The sequence below is a fragment of the Ursus americanus genome, chromosome 36, assembly GCF_024610735.1.
Source record: "Ursus americanus isolate L20-20 chromosome 36, mUrsAme1.1.p, whole genome shotgun sequence".
Classification (NCBI taxonomy): Eukaryota; Metazoa; Chordata; class Mammalia; order Carnivora; family Ursidae; genus Ursus; species Ursus americanus.
Genome location: NC_142162.1, coordinates 13,890,170 through 13,910,600, shown reverse-complemented (window position 1 = coordinate 13,910,600; position 20,431 = coordinate 13,890,170). Strand labels below are relative to the sequence as shown.

At 44.0% G+C, this 20,431-nt stretch overlaps 1 protein-coding gene across 1 annotated transcript in view; it reads left to right on the top strand.

Moving 5' to 3' along the window:
* Window positions 1–34: 34 nt before the first annotated feature.
* Window positions 35–20,431, top strand: part of MYO1E (myosin IE) — a gene marked incomplete at its 5' end in the record, with an annotated part of 187,763 nt that continues 167,366 nt past the window's right edge. The window contains one exon of the mRNA XM_087859163.1: window positions 35–121. Within this exon, the coding sequence (XP_087715289.1) occupies window positions 35–121 (87 nt within the window). The remainder of the gene's footprint in view (window positions 122–20,431) is intronic.

Genomic DNA, 20,431 nt, shown 5'->3' with positions numbered 1-20,431 from the left:
GCCTCCCCGCCCCTCCGCCCCTCCGCCCCTCCGCCCCCTGCGCCGCCCGCAGCTGTCCCGCCTGGCAGCCGCCCGCCGGCGGGGGCGGAGCGGGCAGCACAAAGGCCGGCGGCACCGCCAGGTAGGCCGAGCACCTGGCGCTGGGCGGGCGGCTGAGAGCGAAAGTGACCGGGCGCAGCCGGCAGCCTCGCCGGCCCCGATTTCGCGGGGCGCCCGCCCGTTGGGTCTTTGCGCCGGAGAGGCCGAGTAAACACCCCCACCCCCCACCCCTTCCCCGAGGGCGAGGTGACTGGCGCTTTTCGGGTGTACCGCGAACCGGTCGCACGGGAGGAAGTCGAGTGTTTTGTTCTTTTTCCTTTGGCATTTTGGGAATACATGGAAGTGGTTGACTTCTTCTATGACTTGGTTCTGACTTTTCCTCAACCCGCCCCCAATAGCCACTCCGCCCCCATTAACCTGAACCGCATCCCCCGGGGCTTGGTGTGGTGTACGTTGCTTCCCCAAGCACAAAAGCAAGGACTCGGTTTTGAAGAGATTGACAGTCCATCCGAGAAGGAAAGAAAAAAAAAAAAAAGTTCTACTGCAGGGCTTCGTAGTTTCCACACTTGCTTCTTTTCAAAGAGCCCTGCTTGGGTGGGTGACCGGATCCTCTTCTGCTTGTTTTGTTCGTTTTAATGACTGTGAATGTGGAGTTAGGTCAAAACGGTAACTAGTACAGCACCAATTTAAAAATCTGTCCTGCTTGACCAGCCTGAGAAATGTGGCAAAGGCCCATCCGAATGTACATACAGAACTCTAGACCCAGTGCTGTGTTTATTTAAAAGAATGCTTGAAAACAAAACCATCTTTAAAAGGTTATCTTTGACAGCAGCTTTTTTTTTTTTTTTTTTACCTAATCCAAAATTGTGTCACCTCTGCTCTTCCCTAAGAGGACACTTTATCTGTAAATAAATTTCCTTTTTAAGTTTCAGGCTTTAAGAAGTCAATCTAACCTACATTATTTTTGGAACCCCTGTAAGAGACCCATTTACTTAACACTGAGTGTGTGGTTGGGTGCAGGAGCCACCTGATTGGGCCACTACCTGATTGGCCACTTGAACTTAAGCAATGTGATAGTCCTAGTACTTCGGAATTGCTATAATTATTTTCCATGGTTCAATATTTCTAAAAAAAAAAAAAAAAGAAAATCAATGTGTTTATGTCAAGAGCTTAAAGAAACTTAACCGAATTCAAATACTTGAGTGCTACCTTGAGAAAATTCCCTTTCCCTTAGTTAATTCATTTTTCTTGCTGGGTACGCGACCAAGTAGTCTGAGATGCCTTTTCTGGAGACCTCGGAATCTCCATGCTCAGTTCGGCTGCAGTGCTTTTGAAGAAAATGGTCATCAAAGGGTGCAGAGGGGGCACGTTCTAAGGGAGAGAATTGTTTCCAGAGTTGTGTAGTGTGTCTGTGGGAGGACAGGGTGTGACCTACCTATTGATGGGTTCCCTGCCAGCAGCATAGATGACCCCGTTGGGGGCAGCCAGGAGACCATCAGTGCATCAGGAAAAAAGTTGAAACAGGGGCGCCTGGGTGGCACAGCGGTTAAGCGTCTGCCTTCGGCTCAGGGCGTGATCCCGGCGTTATGGGATCAAGTCCCACATCAGGCTCCTCCGCTGGGAGCCTGCTTCTTCCTCTCCCACTCCCCCTGCTTGTGTTCCCTCTCTCGCTGGCTGTCTCTATCTCTGTCAAATAAATAAAATCTTAAAAAAAAAAAAAAAGAAAAGAAAAAAGTTGAAACAGCTGCTGTCCTGAAATCGGAGATGTGCCATAGCTCAATCTTCTAGATGCAGAGTAACCTGGCAAAAATGAAATGAATCATTTCTTCTCTGGCTTGAGGCGTAGTTCATTAGCTATGTGAGGTTGTCTGAGAGCAGAGCATCACCCATCTTAAATGGTCAGAAACCTCAGTTATAATGTTTACTGTTTATATAAGATGGTTTTGAGCCAAATGAGGCTTCATTTCGTGTTTCACATCTGTCTGGGTCTGCCCAGCTGCATCCTTCAGCTGCTTAGAACAGGAAGAGAAGGGGCATTGCCTTCAGTGGGTGTGGCTGAGGGTTAGCATGGAGAATATAATTCATCGGGCCCTTGCCTGGGCGGTAGGGAGCGCACCTATATTGTTGTTTGCGTGTTTGTGTGTGTGATCTTTTAGGAAGTCTGGTAGCACATCAGGAAGACTCTCCACCCATCCCTGAGGCCCTACCAAGACTCATTCAGTTGTGACTCATAAGGAATATTGTCCTTTTCTGATTCATGAGCACAATATCCAGTGTACAGTTCACCTCCTATCTCTTTGCTGAAAGTTCCCTTTGGAACACTTTTCTCCATCTTTGGAGAAGCAACAACACTACCAGGCACTATTAATTTGTACCTTTTTCTGTAGGAGACTTGAAGAACTGAAAAAAAAAAATCTCTGCATGTCTTTATAATTTAGTATACCTTGGTTAGGAGGGTACAACAGTCTCCTTTGTCTTTAATCAATAATCATACCCTACTAAGATTTCGCATCTGGCTTTATCATTTACAAAGGAAGTTCTGCTTTCTGGCCATGACAGTTTGGACTGTCTGAAGCTCTGCTGTATACTTTGGATGCAGAAACTATTATTCATAGGGCTTCTCTGAACTTAAATATACTAAAATATTGTAGTAGATCTGAATCGGCCATCCCCTCAGGCTGTGGTCAGGAGACATCCCCTTTTCCTCACATATTACTTGTGAGTAAATTGCAGATGTCAGTCATAAAAAATACACAGGAATAGACTTAGGAACCTAGCCATCTGTCAGAGAGCTGACTACAAGGTAGGTAAGTTCCTATGGGTGCAGGCAGGGCATGTATTTAGAAAGCCTGGAATCCATTTCAAATGTGTTTTCTGGGAAGGTAACCTAGTCCATTCCCACTGATTTAGTTTATCAAAATTGCTAATAGTTTCCTGGCCAAAACGACAGAATACAAAACCAAAATAAAACAAAAAATTGGGTTGAGGTATAGAAAAAAAATTTTTTTTTTTAAAGATCTTATTTTTAAGTAATCGCTACACCGGGCTCAAATTTATAATCCTGAGATAACACAGGGCTCAAATTTATAATCCCGAGATCAAGAGACTCTTGGTCTGAGCCAGCCAGGCACCCCCAGAAAAGTTTTGATGGGCGCTGAGGGGTTAGGGAAAGATGTGGAGTTCACGACCTCATCTAGGGGCCAGTGTGAGTTGGCCAGCCTCATGGTTAAAGTTTGATCAGCGCGGGGCACGAAGGGAAGGCCAGTGGAGCAGCAGATGGAGAGGGACGAGAAGTGGAGGAAGCAGACAGTTGTGGAAGGTGGAGGCCACCTCCCCCACACTCTTGCTGGGGATTTCAGCTTTATCCGTGGTTGCAAACTCAAATATCTACAGGATACAATTTTCGATGGGGTGAGGCTGGCCCCTAAAGAGTAAATATGCCCCTCTGAAAAGGCACCATTACTCGACCTTAGGCCATGGTTAGTTGTATCTACCATATTACCATGGTTACATCGACCATATTACATATTTCAAGGGAAGCTGGAAATCCAAATTGTTATGCCGGGCCTGCTAATTTTTAAAGTGTTCTGGTCATTGCTGAGAGGCTGAACACCTGCAGGTCAGCTGTTTGCAGCCACTCTATTGTAAATCTCAGAGTGGTATCCCTGAGAACAACATGCTTCCTTCCATTCATTCACCAGCAGGAAGATCTAAGCTTTAGCTATATGCCAGTAACGGTGTTTTATGGATGCATCCACACCTTCCCACTGGGTTTCCCTTAAGAAAGGGAGTTGTTTGGTATTTTCAGCACATGGAACTTCCAAGCTATGAACAGGGAAAATCTGCATCCAGATTCGAAGCTATCTATACACCAGTGTGGTTATGTAAATTGTGTTGAGTGGTGAGGGTGTATATTGAATTTCTCTTTCTTAACTCATCACCCCCCTCTTTGGGTGAAAATGCCCCCCTGCCCTATACTAAGCATGCTGGACCTGTTATTCCTCCTTTCCCAGTTGACTCTCATGAGTTTGAGGTCTGTCTCTGGGGTTCTTCTTGGGGCTAGATAATGAGCATTTTGGTAAATATGACTTGGAATATGACTTTTTGCTCCTGTACTCAGTGTTAATGTCATGAGCTCATGTGAGACTAAATAACAGAGAGAACATGGAGTACTTTGCATCTCCTAATGAGAAAGGATTGAGTCTCATTACTTGGTAAGAACTTGTGAAAGCTTTCATCAGCTTCAAAAAGCAGAAATATTTTGAACCCTGTATACAAATGGAAAGTTTTATGAGCTTCATTATGGAATATGTAGAAATTATGTACAGTCATGATTTTCCAAGTATGAGTCACCTACTATTTTTTTCGTACGAAGCTGCAGCAATTGTGTGTTCATCAATATGTGATTAAAATGGTGAGTTTTTAATATTTTTATTTTTTTTACCTTGATGGGACTTAATATTTGCAGAGCAATAAGAGTGTTAAAGGTTAAATGCCAAAGGTATTAAAAATAAACATCTTGGCCTTACAAGCACATTCTGTAATAATGGTAAACAAATTGTGTTTTGAATTTCAACCTCATAATTTATTTTGGCAGAGACAAAAGGTTTTGGGGCATCCTAGGAAAGTTTTTTTGTTTCTGGGGTTTTGTGTGTGCCTGTGGGGGGGGTGGTTGTTTTTGTTTTTTGTTACCTATCTTTATGACAGCCACACTTGAGAGAAGCAGAACTAGTCAAGAGTGCTCCGTGAAATAGAAGCATTGGCTTTAACAAGCCTTGGAACCTGCAACTGGACCTCCCAGTGAGGTCAGCCTTCCCTTCTGAGTTGCCACCAGGGAACAATGGCATTAATGTACAAAGCACTGCTGAATGGCCGTTTAAGAAAATCTATTTTTCTTACTTCCTTTATGACCTAAAATGTTAGTGTTCGGTCTGATCACCCATCTTACTCACCAGACTTCACACCACGGCCCTCTCAGCTGTTTCTGGAAGTTACATTCTGCCTCACAGGAGAAAAGATGGGCCCTACCGAAGACATGAAATATCATATAGAACAGGCTTTGGAGGACAAAGAGGACGTGGCTCTTTCCAGGAATAAATAGAAGAACTGCTCTGAAGGGGGCCGGATTATTCTCTCCCATGTTTTGAGTTCTTTGTTTTTTTTTTTTTAATTTTCTTTTTTTTTTTAAGATTTTATTTATTTGACAGAGAGAGAGAGACAGCCAGCAAGAGAGGGAACACAAGCAGGGGGAGTGGGAGAGGAAGAAGCAGGCTCCCAGCGGAGGAGCCCGATGTGGGGCTCGATCCCAGAATGCCGGGATCACGCCCTGAGCCGAAGGCAGACGCTTAACGACTGAGCCACTCAGGCGCCCCCATGTTTTGAGTTCTGATGTGTTTGTTAAAAGTTCATTCATGGGACTTTATAATGATATGCTACGTGTGAAAAGTAAAACATACTATATTGTAGACCGCCCAGGAGAGTGTTGAAGAATTCTATCCTAGAGGCATCTGGTTGGCTCAGTAGGTGGAGTATGAGACCTTGATCTGAGGTTGTGAGTTCAAGCCCCACGTTGGGTGCAGAGATTACTTAAAAAAATAAAATCTTAAAAAAAGAATGCTATCCTCAGTCTTTTTGCAGGATTTTTATAGAGAGGTTTAGAGGGGTTAAATGACTTCTGAAGCCTCGGAGAGAGGATTTGGCTGAGCTGGTGCCAAGACCCAGGTTTTTTGATCCCAACCTAAGAAGGCTTTTCCCACCAAACCGTAGTGGTGGATTAGAGTTTATTTCCTTAGAGTCTAGACATGACTCTTTCTTTCTTTCCTTCAAAAAAGCCTGGTTGGAGATGGAAGGTCATTTATTTTTGATTCATTATTGTAACAACTTTAAAAGATTTTTAGAAATGAATTTAGAAGAAACCACCCATGATACCACTACCCTAACAGTAATTATTTTCCTGTCTTTGGGTTTCCTTCCAGCCTATCCAAGTGCACATCACTTTTCTGTAGTTGTGCTTATGGGGCAAATGTACAGTTTGGGCTCGATATTTTCCCACCTGTTTTATAAATCCTTTTCCTTGGTAAGCATATTTATCATATTTAGGGGGTAGTATGATAATTTCCATGTACCCTGATTATCCAGCCTGTCATAAGTGTACAGAAACTTTGCCTCCAAAGCTATGTCCGGGGGAGGCTCTCTCTGTACGCCCTGGAACCACTCTGGTCAGTAAAGAAGTGCTCAGCCGTGTGTTGCTCCTGAGACATGTAGCCCCCTCTTTGGTGCAGAGCCGGAGGCAGGAGAGGCAGGCTTGGGCAACACTCCACACTCCCAAATCCTGGCTCAAAGGTGGGTGCTATTGGTAGATTATGGTGTTGGGACTCAAACATGTGACCACCAGCGGGTGCTCAGGCCTCTGGCTCCAACTTAACAAGTGTGAGCGGTCTTATCAGAGAAGGCAAGTAGTTGGGAGATGGAGAGCTTTGAACCCCAAAGTGGAAAAGACAACAGTAGTTGCAAAAGAGGTTATAGGACACCTGCTTAGTATGTAGGAATCCTTGCCAAATATGGTGGCAACCACTGGGAAATCACAGATGAATTAAGCGCTGCCTTGTTTGTGAGGAGCTCAGGGTCCAATGGAGGAATGATAACAAAGAGCTTTCATTTTGTGATGAGTTCATTTCGCCCTTGCACCAGTGATGGTTTTTGCTGCCATTTTACAGGTAAGAAACCAAAGTGTAGCAAGGGAAGGAGAACTGTTGAGGGGCCTACAACTGGTATGTAATGAACCAGTTCTGTTAATTTTATGCTCTTTCACAAGCAATTGCATGAATTGTTTCTAATTTGAAATTTCTGAATCCAGGTATCTGTATAATGCTTAATCATTTCACATACTTCTGGGGGAAGGTAAAGTTGATTAAAAAACAATCTATCTTAGTTAATTTTACTCAGTAGTACCAGAGTGGGATAATTCAGACCCAAGAACATTGCCTATAATGAGTAGTAAGGGTCTGGGCTTTAATTTCCTTGTTTTGCAACTTGGCATATCACAAAGTTTGGGTACTGGATGATATCACACAGGGAATAAGTGGAAAAGTAAAAGTCATGTTAGAAAGGTCTCTGACCTCAATTAGATTAAAAAGGTAGAAAATAAGGGAGACAAGATAACCACAAGAAATCTAGCCTGTTAGTCCTTGTACATGACAGAAAACAAATAAAAACTTAGGATACCATATCATTAGTCTCTTAGTGATTTCATTGGCGTGACCAGCATTTGATGTTGACAGCAACTTAACATAACCTTTCTTGGCAATAGAATGATTTGGACAGTATCATTGTCCAATTGTAGGGCTTTTCAGCACCAAAAAAAAAAAAAAAAAGGTAGCTTTTAGTGACCCGCGTAGGTGCAGACCTTTGTTATAAGAAATTTGGACTGAAATGTAGACGGATCTATTAAGCTATTTTAGAGTCTAAATAAAGATGGCTTCCTCCGAGACTTGGGAACGCTCAAATGCAGAAATATGTCTAGAAAATGATAGCAATTCAACTTTCCCCTATCAGATTGTCAGACATTCCTAATATTTGGGGGTGTCCTGAGGTCCTCTGAAAACATGTTGGAAGCTATTGACCTGTCCCAACAGTGTTTGTAAGAGTAAAATCAAAACCAAGCAGGAACAGTCTAAATGCCCATTATTAGAGAAATGCATAAGTACATGCGACTTATTGATAATAGGGTATCAATATGGATAGATCTCACAAAAGTAGTGTTTGGTAAAGAGGCAAGTTGTAGAAAGATACATATAATAAAAACCATTTAAGAAAAATTAAAACCCACGAAATTATATATATTATTTGGGGATATATATTCTTGTATATATTCTTTTAAAAATGCAAACCAATGGACTGGAAAGATACCGAATTCAAGCTGCTAAAGAGGGAAGGAGAAGGCCTTCCTGGCTGACTCGGTTGGTAGAGAGTCTGACTCTTGATCCCAGGGCTGTGAGTTCAAGCCTCAGCTTTGGTGTAGAGATTACTTTAAAAAAAAAAAAAAAAAAAAGTTGGAGAAAAGGGAAAAGACCGGGTCAATTGACTAACTTTAACACTATTGGTAATGTTTTATTTGCTTTGTATATTAGTGAATACAATAAAATAGTATTGTTAATTCTGGCCAGTGTGTGCCTAGATACTTACGTTATTCTCCATACTTTTAACATCCTTTTCCAATTAAGAAAAGACACATAAACATACAATTCTTCATATAATTTTAGGAGGTTCATAAACCTCTGAAGCCCATACATTTTCATTCCAAGAGTTGCAGCAAACATTGTGTTGAGATGAATATTAGGAAGTATGGTCAATTGTGGATCTGTGTCAGATTATTTTAATTGACAGTTGACATAACAATCAAATCATTATTAAGTCCCATTAAGTGTTATGTAAAGTGTCGTTAGGCATTGCATCCCAGGATGTTTAGTACATTCGTCACCTTTTCTCACCCTGTTGTGTCTGCTGGCTTTTGGTTTAAGAAACCACCCCAAACTTGGTAGTTTAAGCAATCAACATTTATCATATTTCTCATGATTTGTGCATTGGTGGGGCAGTTGTGGGCTGGATGGTCCTCAGATCCCTGTGGTCAGCTGATGGCTTGGCTAGGGAGGGGTGATCTAGGATGTGCTCACTCCCATGTCAGATATCTGCCCAATTTCGCGTGGGGCAGTGGAGGTGCCTTGGCCATGTATCTTGTCACAGCCGGCCAGTCCGGGCTTGTTTACATAGCGGTGGACACAGGATTCCCATGAACAGTGAAAGAGAAAGCAAGCCCCAGCACACACGTGTTTAGAACCTCAGCTTGCATCATGCTTGCTGTCGTCCCATTGGCCAAAGCGAGTCCCGTGGCCAAGCCCAGAGTCGGTGTGGCAGAGGACCATGTGAGGGCTCAGCGACAGTTCTGGGTGAATACGTGGAGGCAGGAATAGACTCAGTGGCAGCCTCAGTTTCTCCCTGGCTGACCCCTTGAACCTCTGTTAGGGCCGAAGCTCCCATGGCTCCTGATAACGACGACTGCTTTTTTCCCAAAGCACGAGGGATTGGAACTGCCATTCTTTCGCATTATGGAGACTCAGTATGATCTTTAAATTGCTATTTTTGTTGGAGGAAAAAAGTAAAAGCAGAAGCTAACAACCAGAAGAAAAATAATTCTCTATCTGTTAGAGGGAGCTTTGTGAAAATAACAAATATTTTACAAGTAAGTCCAAACTGAGAGTGCAGTGAATCATGCCAAACCAGTCTGGGCTGTACGGCCTGTTGGACAGAGGGGTGGAACAATACTGTTTGGAACAGGTGGGGACAATACTGCTCACTGCCTAATCCTGCAGCCAGCACTGAGCTGCCATGTGGACAAAGACTTGCTTCACACACACAAAAATACTTTTTTGTCTTGGTTGAAAGTCGTATCTTTTGGACTGTAAGATGGTGCCCCAAATAACCCCATGTCAATTCCATATCCTCTGAGCCACGGGCTGTGCTGTCCGCGGGCTCCTCAACGAGATGTGAATTGAGGATTCACTTAGCTTTGGACACGGTTCTCAAAAATCCATTAACCCGTGGATCTTTCACTTTGCCTTTCTCATTTTCTCCCTCTCTCTTTTTAAACTACACAAATGGGGAGAAAACTCATCCCCCCAGCTTCAACAAACTTGACAACTCATGGCTGATCTTGTTTTCTTCATTTTGTTCATGGGGTGTATCACACTGATTGACGTCTGGATGTTGAGCCATCCCTGAATCCCTGGAATAAATCCCACTTGATCTTGGCATATGATCATTTTGCTGTATTACTGAATTTGGTTTGCTAGGATTTTGTTGAGGAGTTTTGCATCTATGTTCATCAGGACCTGTGATTTTCTTGTGGTGTTCTTGTCTGGTTTTGGTCAGGGTAATAATGGTCTCGTAAAATGAAGTATTCCTTCCTCCTTCATTTTTTTTTTTTTTAAGATTTTATTTATTCATTTGACAGAGATAGAGACAGCCAGCGAGAGAAGGAACACAAGCAGGGGGAGTGGGAGAGGAAGAAGCAGGCTCCCAGTGGAGGAGCCTGATGTGGGGCTCGATCTCATAACGCCGGGATCACGCCCTGAGCCGAAGGCAGACGCTTAACTGCTGTGCCACCCAGGCGCCCCCCTCCTTCATTTTTGAATTTGAGAGGGGCATTAATGCTTCTTTAAATATTTGGTAGAATTTACCAAATTCATGATATGGTGTTGGTAAGTTGTATGTTTCTAGGAATTTATCCATTTCTTCTAGGTTGTCTAATTTATTGGCATATAATTGTTCCAGTCCTGTTTTCTGTATTCTCACCTTCCCTTGGTTTATTTTGGAGCAAATCTTAGGTATCATTTTATCCTATCTGTGTATCAGGTTGGCTTTTAAATAAGCAAAACAGCTCTTGGCACTAATCACTCTTTGGTAATTCCCTCTGACTTTTAACAGTAGGGGCTTTTTTTTTTTTTTTTTTTAAGATTTTATTTATTTATGTGACAGAGAGACAGCCAGTGAGAGAGGGAACACAGCAGGGGGAGTGGGAGAGGAAGAAGCAGGCTCTCAGCGGAGGAGCCTGATGTGGGGCTCGATCCCAGAATGCCGGGATCACGCCCTGAGCCGAAGGCAGACATTTTAACGACTGCGCTACCCAGGCGCCCCAGTAGGGGGTTTGTTTTACAGAATAATGTAGATATCTCCAGTCACTGGGCAGTCTTCTTGATACTTGTCCCCATTTCGTCTGCAGGAGTATGGAGCAATGATATCTCGGCATATGTTGTCTTGGATTGCAGGATGGGGGTCACTCCGTACCCCGCAGTCTTAACTCTACTCAGGCACTATATGATTAATTAGGGTTCATAGAACCCAGTTCATGGTTATTGGTCTCTTCATCCCTTCTTCCACATGCCTGCATCATGGTGATGACTCTACAAATAATATTTGTTGCTTTCAAAGATCAGATGCATTTAAATGTAGACTGCCAGATAAGAAATATCCTGGAGACTTGGGAATTCAATGAAATTGTTTGCTTAAGTTTGTGTCCATGTTCATATGTGCATTTTTTCCTGGGAAGAAGATTCATAAATCCCCAAAGTGGTCCATGGCCTCCTCATATGTCCCTCTAAGGTCCAAAGAATTTAAATAACCCGACCAAGGTCGCTTGGCAAATTAATAGAAGAGGTGGCCTTAGAGTTACAAGTCTTTTTCTCTTGAGCCACAATCCAGGGATCTTGGTCCTAAACCTGCTTTTACTGGAAAAGTTTGAAAACCAAAGATAATAAAGCACTAGAGAAAAGGGAGGTGGAAAGTGGTTAAGTTAAATTTTTTTGTAAGATTCCTGTAGACACTAAACCATTATAAGTTACCGTGAAGTAATGGTAGGTCTTATTTTTTGGCAACTAACTTGATTTTTCAGAATAAAAATAAAACATAGAAGGCTGCCTGGGTGGCTCAGTCAGTTAAGCGGCTGCCTTCGGCTCAGGTCATGATCCCAGGGTCCTGGGATCGAGTCCTGCACTGGGCTTCGTGCTCAGCAGGGAGCCTGCTTCTCCCTCTGCCTGCCGCTCCCCCTGCTTGTGCTCTCTCTTTGTCTCTCTGACAAATAAATAGAATCTTTTAAAAAATATATAAAAAATAAAAATAAATCATAAAAACAGAGTCACAGCATTGGTCTTATATTTATTATGTTTTTAAATTCTCCAGTGATCACAAAGAGAAGTCTGTACTTCCAATATAGACTTCAAATATAAATCAAGGGCATAAGGTTTTGACTTTATGTAAATAATTGAAAGCTCCTTATTTTCCTGGGAAGGATTTATTGTTATTAATTATAAAATTAATATTTATTAATTGAGGGCACATAATGAGAAGGAAATTGCTGGGCTCCAGTGACTGGATGGTGGAGCAGATTTCTGTGCTCTGTTTCTGTTATCTAGGACTAGGGTTTAGGGTGTAGGGGAAACAAAAATTAGAGCTTGGATAGCCTCTTCCTTCTAGCTCTTTCTCTTCCTTGACCCAAGCCCCTTCCACATCCTCTATCTAGTGTTCTTTTCTTTCCTTACGAGGTTCTTGCCTTTCTAAATGCAGAAGGGTTGGAGAAGGCAGGAAGCATAGTTTGCACGTGCCCAGAAGTGGGACGCATAATTAAGGCCGCCACAAGAAGGGCAGCATTCTCCTCCCACCTTGGTCACAGCCCTCTTTCTCATCCTCGGTGGAAGCCTGCTTAGCACCTCTCCAGTGACTGTGGAGCACCAGCATGTCAAGTGTTGTCTGGTCTACAGAGGCAACAGGCACTGTCATCGTTGTTTGGGGGGATGAATCAGTCTTCAGTTTTTGCAGCAGTCGTGCGTCCGTGTCAGGTACATATTTTATGTACTCTACATCTAAGATGTAGCGAATGAAAGATTCCACCAGTTGCCGAGTCCTATGGATTCGACCTCTGCAGTGTTGCTTCAGTTTACCTTTTTGTTTTATCCCTTACCTGGATCGCCTGGCCAGGTCCAACCACTTGCTGTGCCCTTTACAGGCTTGGATGTTCTCAGTTTGGCTGATGTTTAGCCACAGTTAATTCCCCACCCCAATGGTCTAATTCTCCTTTTAGGCCAGTCCCAGTTCCACCTTCTTGGGTCTCAGAGTTGGAAGTTGTCTTCAAAATCCCATGGCTGTCTCTGTCTGCAAAGGTTTCATGATTGTTTATGCACCATTTATCTTCTCTTCTGGTCAGTTACTTTTCAGGTAGAGCCCTTATTCATCTTTGTATCCTACCTCATTTTGTGATTTGTCTTACTAGGTATATAGTACTAATTTTTATTTTGTAGAAAGTTTGAGATAAGCCTAAGTGCCATATGACTTTCTCAATACTTGCATTCTTTTTCTTTTTTTAAAGATTTTATTTCTTTATTTGAGAGAGAGTGTGAGCAGGGAAGGGGCGGAGGGAGAGGGAAAAGTAGACTCCCCACTGAGCAGGGAGCCCATGTGGGGCTTGAATTCAGGACCCCGAGATCATGACCTGAGCTGGTCAGACGTCTAACCAAGTGAGCCACCCAGGCACCCCCAGTGCTATTTTGAAACATACTGGGGAAAAATACTTGCCTTTCCTTCTGTTGTGTGTGAGTATAGTCTTTAAAACCACCCCCTTGGTCTTTATTTTGAGTAGAGAGAGGGCAGAACTGCCCACACGCCAATAAACTGCTGCTCTTGGTTACTCAGTTCATGGAGTGAAACAGGGAGGGGTGAGGCAGTGAAAGCACCCTGTGATTCAAATGTCACCGGAGCCTTTGATTTTAGTGGGAACGATGAAGTTGGCTGATGTCGGTGTCACTCCTCACTTCATTCAGCTTGCCTCTGGAGAGATGGAATGGTGAGGACAGAGAGGAAAAGGAGGATAAAGATACTTAAAAGGGCACCCGAAAGCCGAGCCGCTCATTCACTGAAGGCAGGAGAATCAGTGTGCCCATCGTACCTGTCTTCACTCACCAGCCAGCGATCATGTTGAAACCAGGGCAAACACCACTCCCTTGCCCCCCAGCTGTTTGGGAATCTGTGAAGAAAAATAGTTCTCCCAGAAAATGGAATCTATTGTATCTGTTGCCAGTGATCTTCACAAGTGCGGATGTTTCAGGAACAGGCAGAGATACAGATGGAGGAAGGGATTGAAAGAATCGAAATGGGATTTTGAAGCAGTACGCTTTTTTAGTCGCTTTGTGGTTTTGGAGGACAGGTTGAATTCAGATGTTTAAAATTCACAGATAATCCAAATACTGGTAAGTTCAAACTGGCCTCGTGAAATCTTTGTGCTGGAACTCATCAGCTAACAGAATGGGCGGACTTGCACGTTTTGAGCTTTCTGGAGTATGCTTTCCACACTCCACTCCAGGTGGATGGGGTGAGGTATTCTAAGTTCTCCAGAGAATTAAAAAAATGGCCTCCAAGGTGAGGCAGGTAGAAAGGGGAGAAGTCCGAGTAACTGGTGGGGTCTGGAAAGATAGGTATGATCACCAGTTAGAACATTCTGAGTGAGATTTTGAATGGCTTATAGACTAGGAATAGCAGAGTTGAGACAGGCAAGGTCCGTTGGGGCCCTCCTACCAATGGGGTTTTTGAGTGATACTAATTCATTAAATATTTGTTTATTGTCCTGTCCTACTGATGTAGGAAAGATGTTAGGGTTCTAAGCTGACCACAAAGAAAGAATTCTTGAGACGTCTCTGGTGCAAAACGGTGATTTTTATTAAAAGCACGGGGACAGGACCCGTGGGCAGAAAGAGCTGCACCGGGGTCATGAGGAGTGGCCCATTCTATACCCTCAAGTTGGGAGGGGGTTAGGGATAGCGTAAGTCTCTAAGGAATTTTGGAAGCAAGGTTTCCAGGACCTTGAGGGGCTAGTTATTGTTAGGAAAAGGTCTTTTATTACTGTCTAGTAAAACCTTAGTCATGAGACTTTTCTGATGTATATCGGTGTGGGTCATATGCTTGGGGGATGATTGCCAACTTGTATCTTGGGGGGGGGGTGGTTAGAGATAAAGGAAGTTTCCAAAGGAATTTTTACATGTTAAAGTAGATTTACAGGATCCTGGGGGATCAGGCTAAGCTTGCCTTTTGCCCTTAGCCAAGCCTTAACATCGAGGCGGCTGAGTTCCTGGAGGAATGTCACTCTGCCTGTTTTAAGGACTTGTGAATGGGCTGTAAGTAGTAAGGAAATTAGGTTTTCTTTTGCCTCTGTTTCCCACATCACGACTAGGCTGTCCTTAAGGGGACACCGTCCATGTCACACTCATTTTTCTGTTTCCATCACCTGGCGAAATGCCTGGCATGTGGTAGAATCAGCAACTTTGCTGAATGGAACCAGACTGTTGTTCCCCACTAGACTGAAAATGCAGGCAGAGCTGAAAGTCGCCAGTGCAACTTGGGGGTGGCATTGCAGCCTCCAGAGAATGAGGATTGATGAGAGCTGGTGGATTACAGTAGACAACTGATTGTAAACTGGAAATGTTTTTCAAAGATAAAAATAGGCCCCTCAGATAAAACCTTTTGAGTTTTGAGCTTCCTTTTGAGTTTTCTTTTAATAGAACAGGATATTCGCAACTTCAGCTCAGCTCCTGGAAGGCAGAGACGGTAGAGGGAAGCTGGTGGGCTGGAATGGCCTCTACATCCAACTCGCACTCTCTTTATTACAACCTTCACGCAAAGAGGTTACGGGATTGCCCAAGGCCACACAGCCAGTCCCAACTTGCCCCTTTAAGGGGGAGTGCTGCCCTTTCCAAGCAGACATGGAAACAAAAATCACCCAGGCTCTCTGGGGAGAAGTTCCCAACTCCAAAGGGGACCATTCCAAATCAGGTGTGAACTGTGACTGTTTTGGGTGATATAAAAGATAGGATAAGAAGGTTTTCCTCGTTCAGCTATGTGGACCATCAGAATGTAAAATTATTACCTGATCGAGTTTCTATCTGTTCAGGTTTAAAGTGGAGAATTTACTGCCTTTTTTTTTTTTCACCTTAGTGTACTAACCACTCACCTGCCCCAGTGGGATCTGGTTTTGCCCTCCTCCAAAGGCCAGTTTATCTCCAAGGAGACATGCTAATGGCTTAATTGTTTTGTTTATTCTGCTCCCCACCAATTCCGGTAGCTTCATTTGCATTAAGAGTAGAACTTTTTTTTGAGTGTCTTGGCATTTCCTTTGGTTTTGAATGGCTCTTAACGTTTGCTCCTGATGTTTTTTTTGAAAGGTTGGTTAGCTCTTAGTGATAGGTGTGGCCTTCCCTAAATTGGAGTTTTTCTGGGTGTGGGATAGAGAAAGTGAAAGGGACGGATTTAAGAAAGAAATCGTAGGCACTGTGTCTATACAACAAGCAGTAGATTATTCTGGAGCCTGATCTTAATGCAGCTATGTTCACTTGGCTCCCATACTTGAGTTTTTGGGGTTAAAAGATTAATGCATGCAAAGGAATGTTGATATTTAGCCTGACAAACTGTGCCTTTACAGAGCTGTGGTTTGCTTTTCAAAATGTAGAAATGTAGAGAAGGTTTGTTTCTTCACCTATGACAAAGAACTCCAAATATGAGACTATCTGGCTCATGTAGTAAATGCATTTTGTAAGTTTCACGTAAATGACACATTTTGGATCAAAAAACTTTGCAATGCACTAGGACAATAATTCTCAGTGCAGGGTGGAATTGGACTTTGGGAAGGGGAAGACTCTCGGAAGGGTGGGTTGAAGAAGCTTAAATACACTGAGGTTGGTTAAATCGGGTATACTGGCCTCTTGAAATGCTTTCTTTCTGGGGCACCTGGGTGGCTCAGTCGGTTAAGCATCTGCCTTTGGCTCAGGTCATGATCCCAGGGTCCTGGGATCTAGCCCCATATCCGGCTCACCACTCAGCCGGGAGGCTGCTTCTCCCTCTCCCTCTGCCCTTCTGCCTCTCCCCGGCGCTCCCACTGTCTCCCTCTTTCTCAAGTAAATAAATAAAATCTCTTTAAAAAATGCTTTCTTTCCTACAAACTGGAGGATGGAAATTTCAGAGCTGGGAAATCATGTAGGAGATCTTGATGTTATGATCCCGTATTTGTCTGAATGATTTATGCTATTTTTGGACGTGTTTGTAATTATGCAAGGTTACATGATGATAAAAGTTTTCAGTAGCTTCTCTAGTTTCTGAAGGTATTTGGTGCTTTGCATTCTCAGTAACTCCCTCTGGAGACCTTCCCTTTTGTTGTGGGAGTACGCGTCTGTAAATTTAACAGTTTTTCACAGCATCCAAGAGAAGAGAAGAGAAATCTGTTATTGGAATGAATAATTACTGAGGATCCGTTCTGTGTTGTCCCACTTTGTACCTGCTTTGAGGTAGGTGTTTGTTTTCTTCCTACAGATGGGGAAACAGAACACACGGGGTAGGTAACCTGCTCGGGGTCACCCATCTGAAAAGTGGCAGAGGAGGGATTTACATTGAGGGTCACCTGAAGGGAAGTTCTGTTGTGAGAGGAGCTGTCTGTTCCTGGACACGTGCGGATCACGGCTGGGGTCCACGGGCCAGCGGCATAGACACCTCTTCGGATGTTCTGGGAACTGCAGAACCTCAGGCCCCACCCCAGATCTGCTGATTCTTTTTTTTTTTTTTTAAGATTTTATTTATTTATTCGACAGAGATAGAGACAGCCAGCGAGAGAGGGAACACAAGCGGGGGGGAGTGGGAGAGGAAGAAGCAGGCTCCTAGCGGAGGAGCCTGATATGGGGCTCGATCCCAGAACGCCGGGATCACGCCCTGAGCCGAAGGCAGACGCTTAACCGCTGTGCCACCCAGGCGCCCCAGATCTGCTGATTCTGAATCTGCAATTTAAAAGCCCGCAGGTGATTGAAAGCACTAGGAACCCTGTGGTCCAAGCAAGGTAACACACCATGAAACATGTCCCCAGAGGAAGTCTGGTGGTTGCCCTCCAAGATATCATCTTACAAGGACAGGATGCAACCACTCCATACTCTCCAGTTATCTTGCTGAAGCAAAAATGGAAGGGCAGTGTTTAGGAGTGGGACGGATGGAAGGTTCTGTCCGAGGCCATTCTGGAGTCAGATGCGTGCAATTGGTGGCTGTCTACACCATGCTTGCAAAGCCCTCTGCCCAGAATGGCTCCTCCATGGCAACTGTCCATGCCAAGCTTTACCGTCACTGGTCCCTCTGAGCTGCTGCACTGTTCTTGGTAGCGTGTTGGTCGGTTAATATAGCACCTCACTGTAAACTACTCTGTCAAACCTTCTAAGCTGCCCAAGAACAGATTTTGTCAGGCTGGAGAGAGAGAAGGAGATCCAGAGTGGTAATATCAACAGCACAAAAATAGAGAAAGTCATTGAAAAGAGCCTGGCCTTCAAAACATTCCAGTCTTGAGGATAGAGGAGGTGTCCTTTACCTTCTCTTCCTCATTGGTTTACCTTTTAGTATTTCCCAAGACATCTAGACCGGAGACATTTGGGTTCTTGTCTGTCCTTCTCCCTTCCAGATTCCTGCTGATTTCCAAGTCCCTTGCGTGTGTCCTCCCTTTTCCCAGCTGTCACCCTGCTTTGAATCTGCATTGTCTTATGCTGGGACCAGCACAAGAGTTTCCTAAGTGATCTTCACTGTCTTCCCCCTGTAATTCACAGAAACAGCATGGCCACAGTCATTTTCCTGGTAATAACAGCTTTGCACCTGTCACTCTTACTCAAAAACTCTCAGCTCTTACAGAAAACAGGCTAAAGGCCAAAATGTGGTACTGTCTCAAATCTCTTCCAGGCTGCCCCTGTCCAACTCTTATTTTCCAGTAGGCCTTCTGGAATATGTAAACTCCCATGGGGCAGCCTGAATGCCTTGTCCCTGCTGTTAGCTCCTAGCATAGTGTCTGCACACAATAGGTTCCCTCTCTCTCTTTTTTTAAGATTTTACGTATTTGACAGAGAGCGAGAGTGAGCACAAGCAGGGGGAGCTGCAGGCAGAGAGAGGGGGAGAAGCAGGCTCCCCACTGAGCAGGGAGCCCAATGGAGGGCTCGATCCCAAGACCCTGAGATCCTGAGCTGAACTGAAAGCAGGTGCCTCACGGACTGAGCCACCCAGGCGCCCCAGCATACAACAGGCTCTCAATAAATATTGACTGACTGAACAAATGAATGAATGAACAGATTCTCATGTCCATGCTTTAGAGTCGGGCTAGAATTCACTCCTTGGTCAGGCCATTCTTCATAACTGGCCTCCCTTTCCGTTCTTGCCATTTATCCGAATCCTCTGAGGCCCATATAAAGGCTCGTTTCCTGGAAACCTTTGGTTTAGCTCACTGAGTTCATTCCTTCTTCAAATCATAGCCCTTATCATGGACTTACTTATTTGGTACTTAGTTATATTTGGTACTTGCAATGCTGTCTGTCTGTGTGTGAGTCACACTGTATAGAGTATAAGTCCCTTGAGGTCAGAAATGATTTACGTTTCTTTATACTCTAAAGAATTTATCATCTTTCCCTTTGGCCCGTGCACATTTCCCTGCCTTGTTGCCAGGTCATTGGCAGCTCTTTCAAGGCACCTGGGCTGGGTGTGATGCTTGCTTGTGGGTGAAGCACCCCTCCCCTCAAGAATGCACGTGGTCCCTGGGGCGGGGCCCGCCTCATCTGGTTTCTCTTTGTGTCATCTACGCTTTGTTGAAATGATGGATGCTATAAGCTTTGTCCATCTGAATTTTATGTCCCTCCTTCTCATTCTGCTCCATCCACAGAACTCGCCTTTCTGCACTTATGCAAGTACAATCGTAGTGAATGAAAGTCTATGCTGTCGTGACTCAGTGTGTCCTTCTCGTGCGAACGTGCGTCAGGAGCCACCCGAGGCAGCGGGAGTGGATCTGTTCTACTCTGAGTGGGAGGCAGCCTGGTGATAAAAGAGGTTTCTCCCCCTTACGTTTCCTGGAACTAAGCAGAACAAATTATTTAACTCTGTGCTTCAATTTCTTTCTTTCTTTCTTTGCCTTCTCTTTTCTAGTGGTGCTGCATTGAGTAGTAATATGAACATTATAAAATGCTTTGAATACAATCATGGTGACATGCACAGTATCACAACGCTATCACAGTTGAAGCTCTGTACTATATGCCCCTCCTTTCTGGCTCTCCTGCCTCCACCCGCCGCCCCCCTCCCCTTCCCCCAAGGCTGGAGGCAACTCTTCCTAATACAGTTATTACATAAGGATTTTTCCAACAAGGAAATACATGAAAATTGGAATCAATTGAGTAGGGTTAGAAATGTTTCAAGAAAACAGACACAGCTCTGCTTGACCTGCTCGGCTTCAAATGTTCACATCTTACTAGTTTGGGGAGGGATGAATGGCAGAGAAGAGAAATCGCAGAATGAAATGAATTAGTAATGAATTCATTGAATTTGGGCAGGGTGGCTTGCCTATTTGAAAAATTCTTGGCAAAATTTCTCATCACCCTCCTCCATAATTGGCTGGGTAATTTAAAGAAGGCTTATTGCATTTGAATTTTCTGAATAGAGCGAGTTCAGTTCAGCCTTTTGTATATGGTAGATTGTTCGAAGTGCATTGCTGGAAGTGGGGAAAGACACCTTTTTCTGCCTTCTTCCGGCGCTGGAGGAAGGACAGCCTTGTCTAGAAGCATGCTAAACCCATGATTATATCCTTTTCATAAACATGACAAAATCTTCTGTTAGAAAATTGCAGTTGGAAGTAGAAATACCATAAGAGGCATATATATATATCTCCATGCTTAGGTGTTCACCGGAGGAGTTATGGGAGGAAAATAAAATAATTAATTACTAACCAAAATAAGGTTTCTAATGATCCTTTTTTCTGCCTGGGTGCCCCCCCCCCCATTCCCCAAGTCTTATCTGTGCTCAA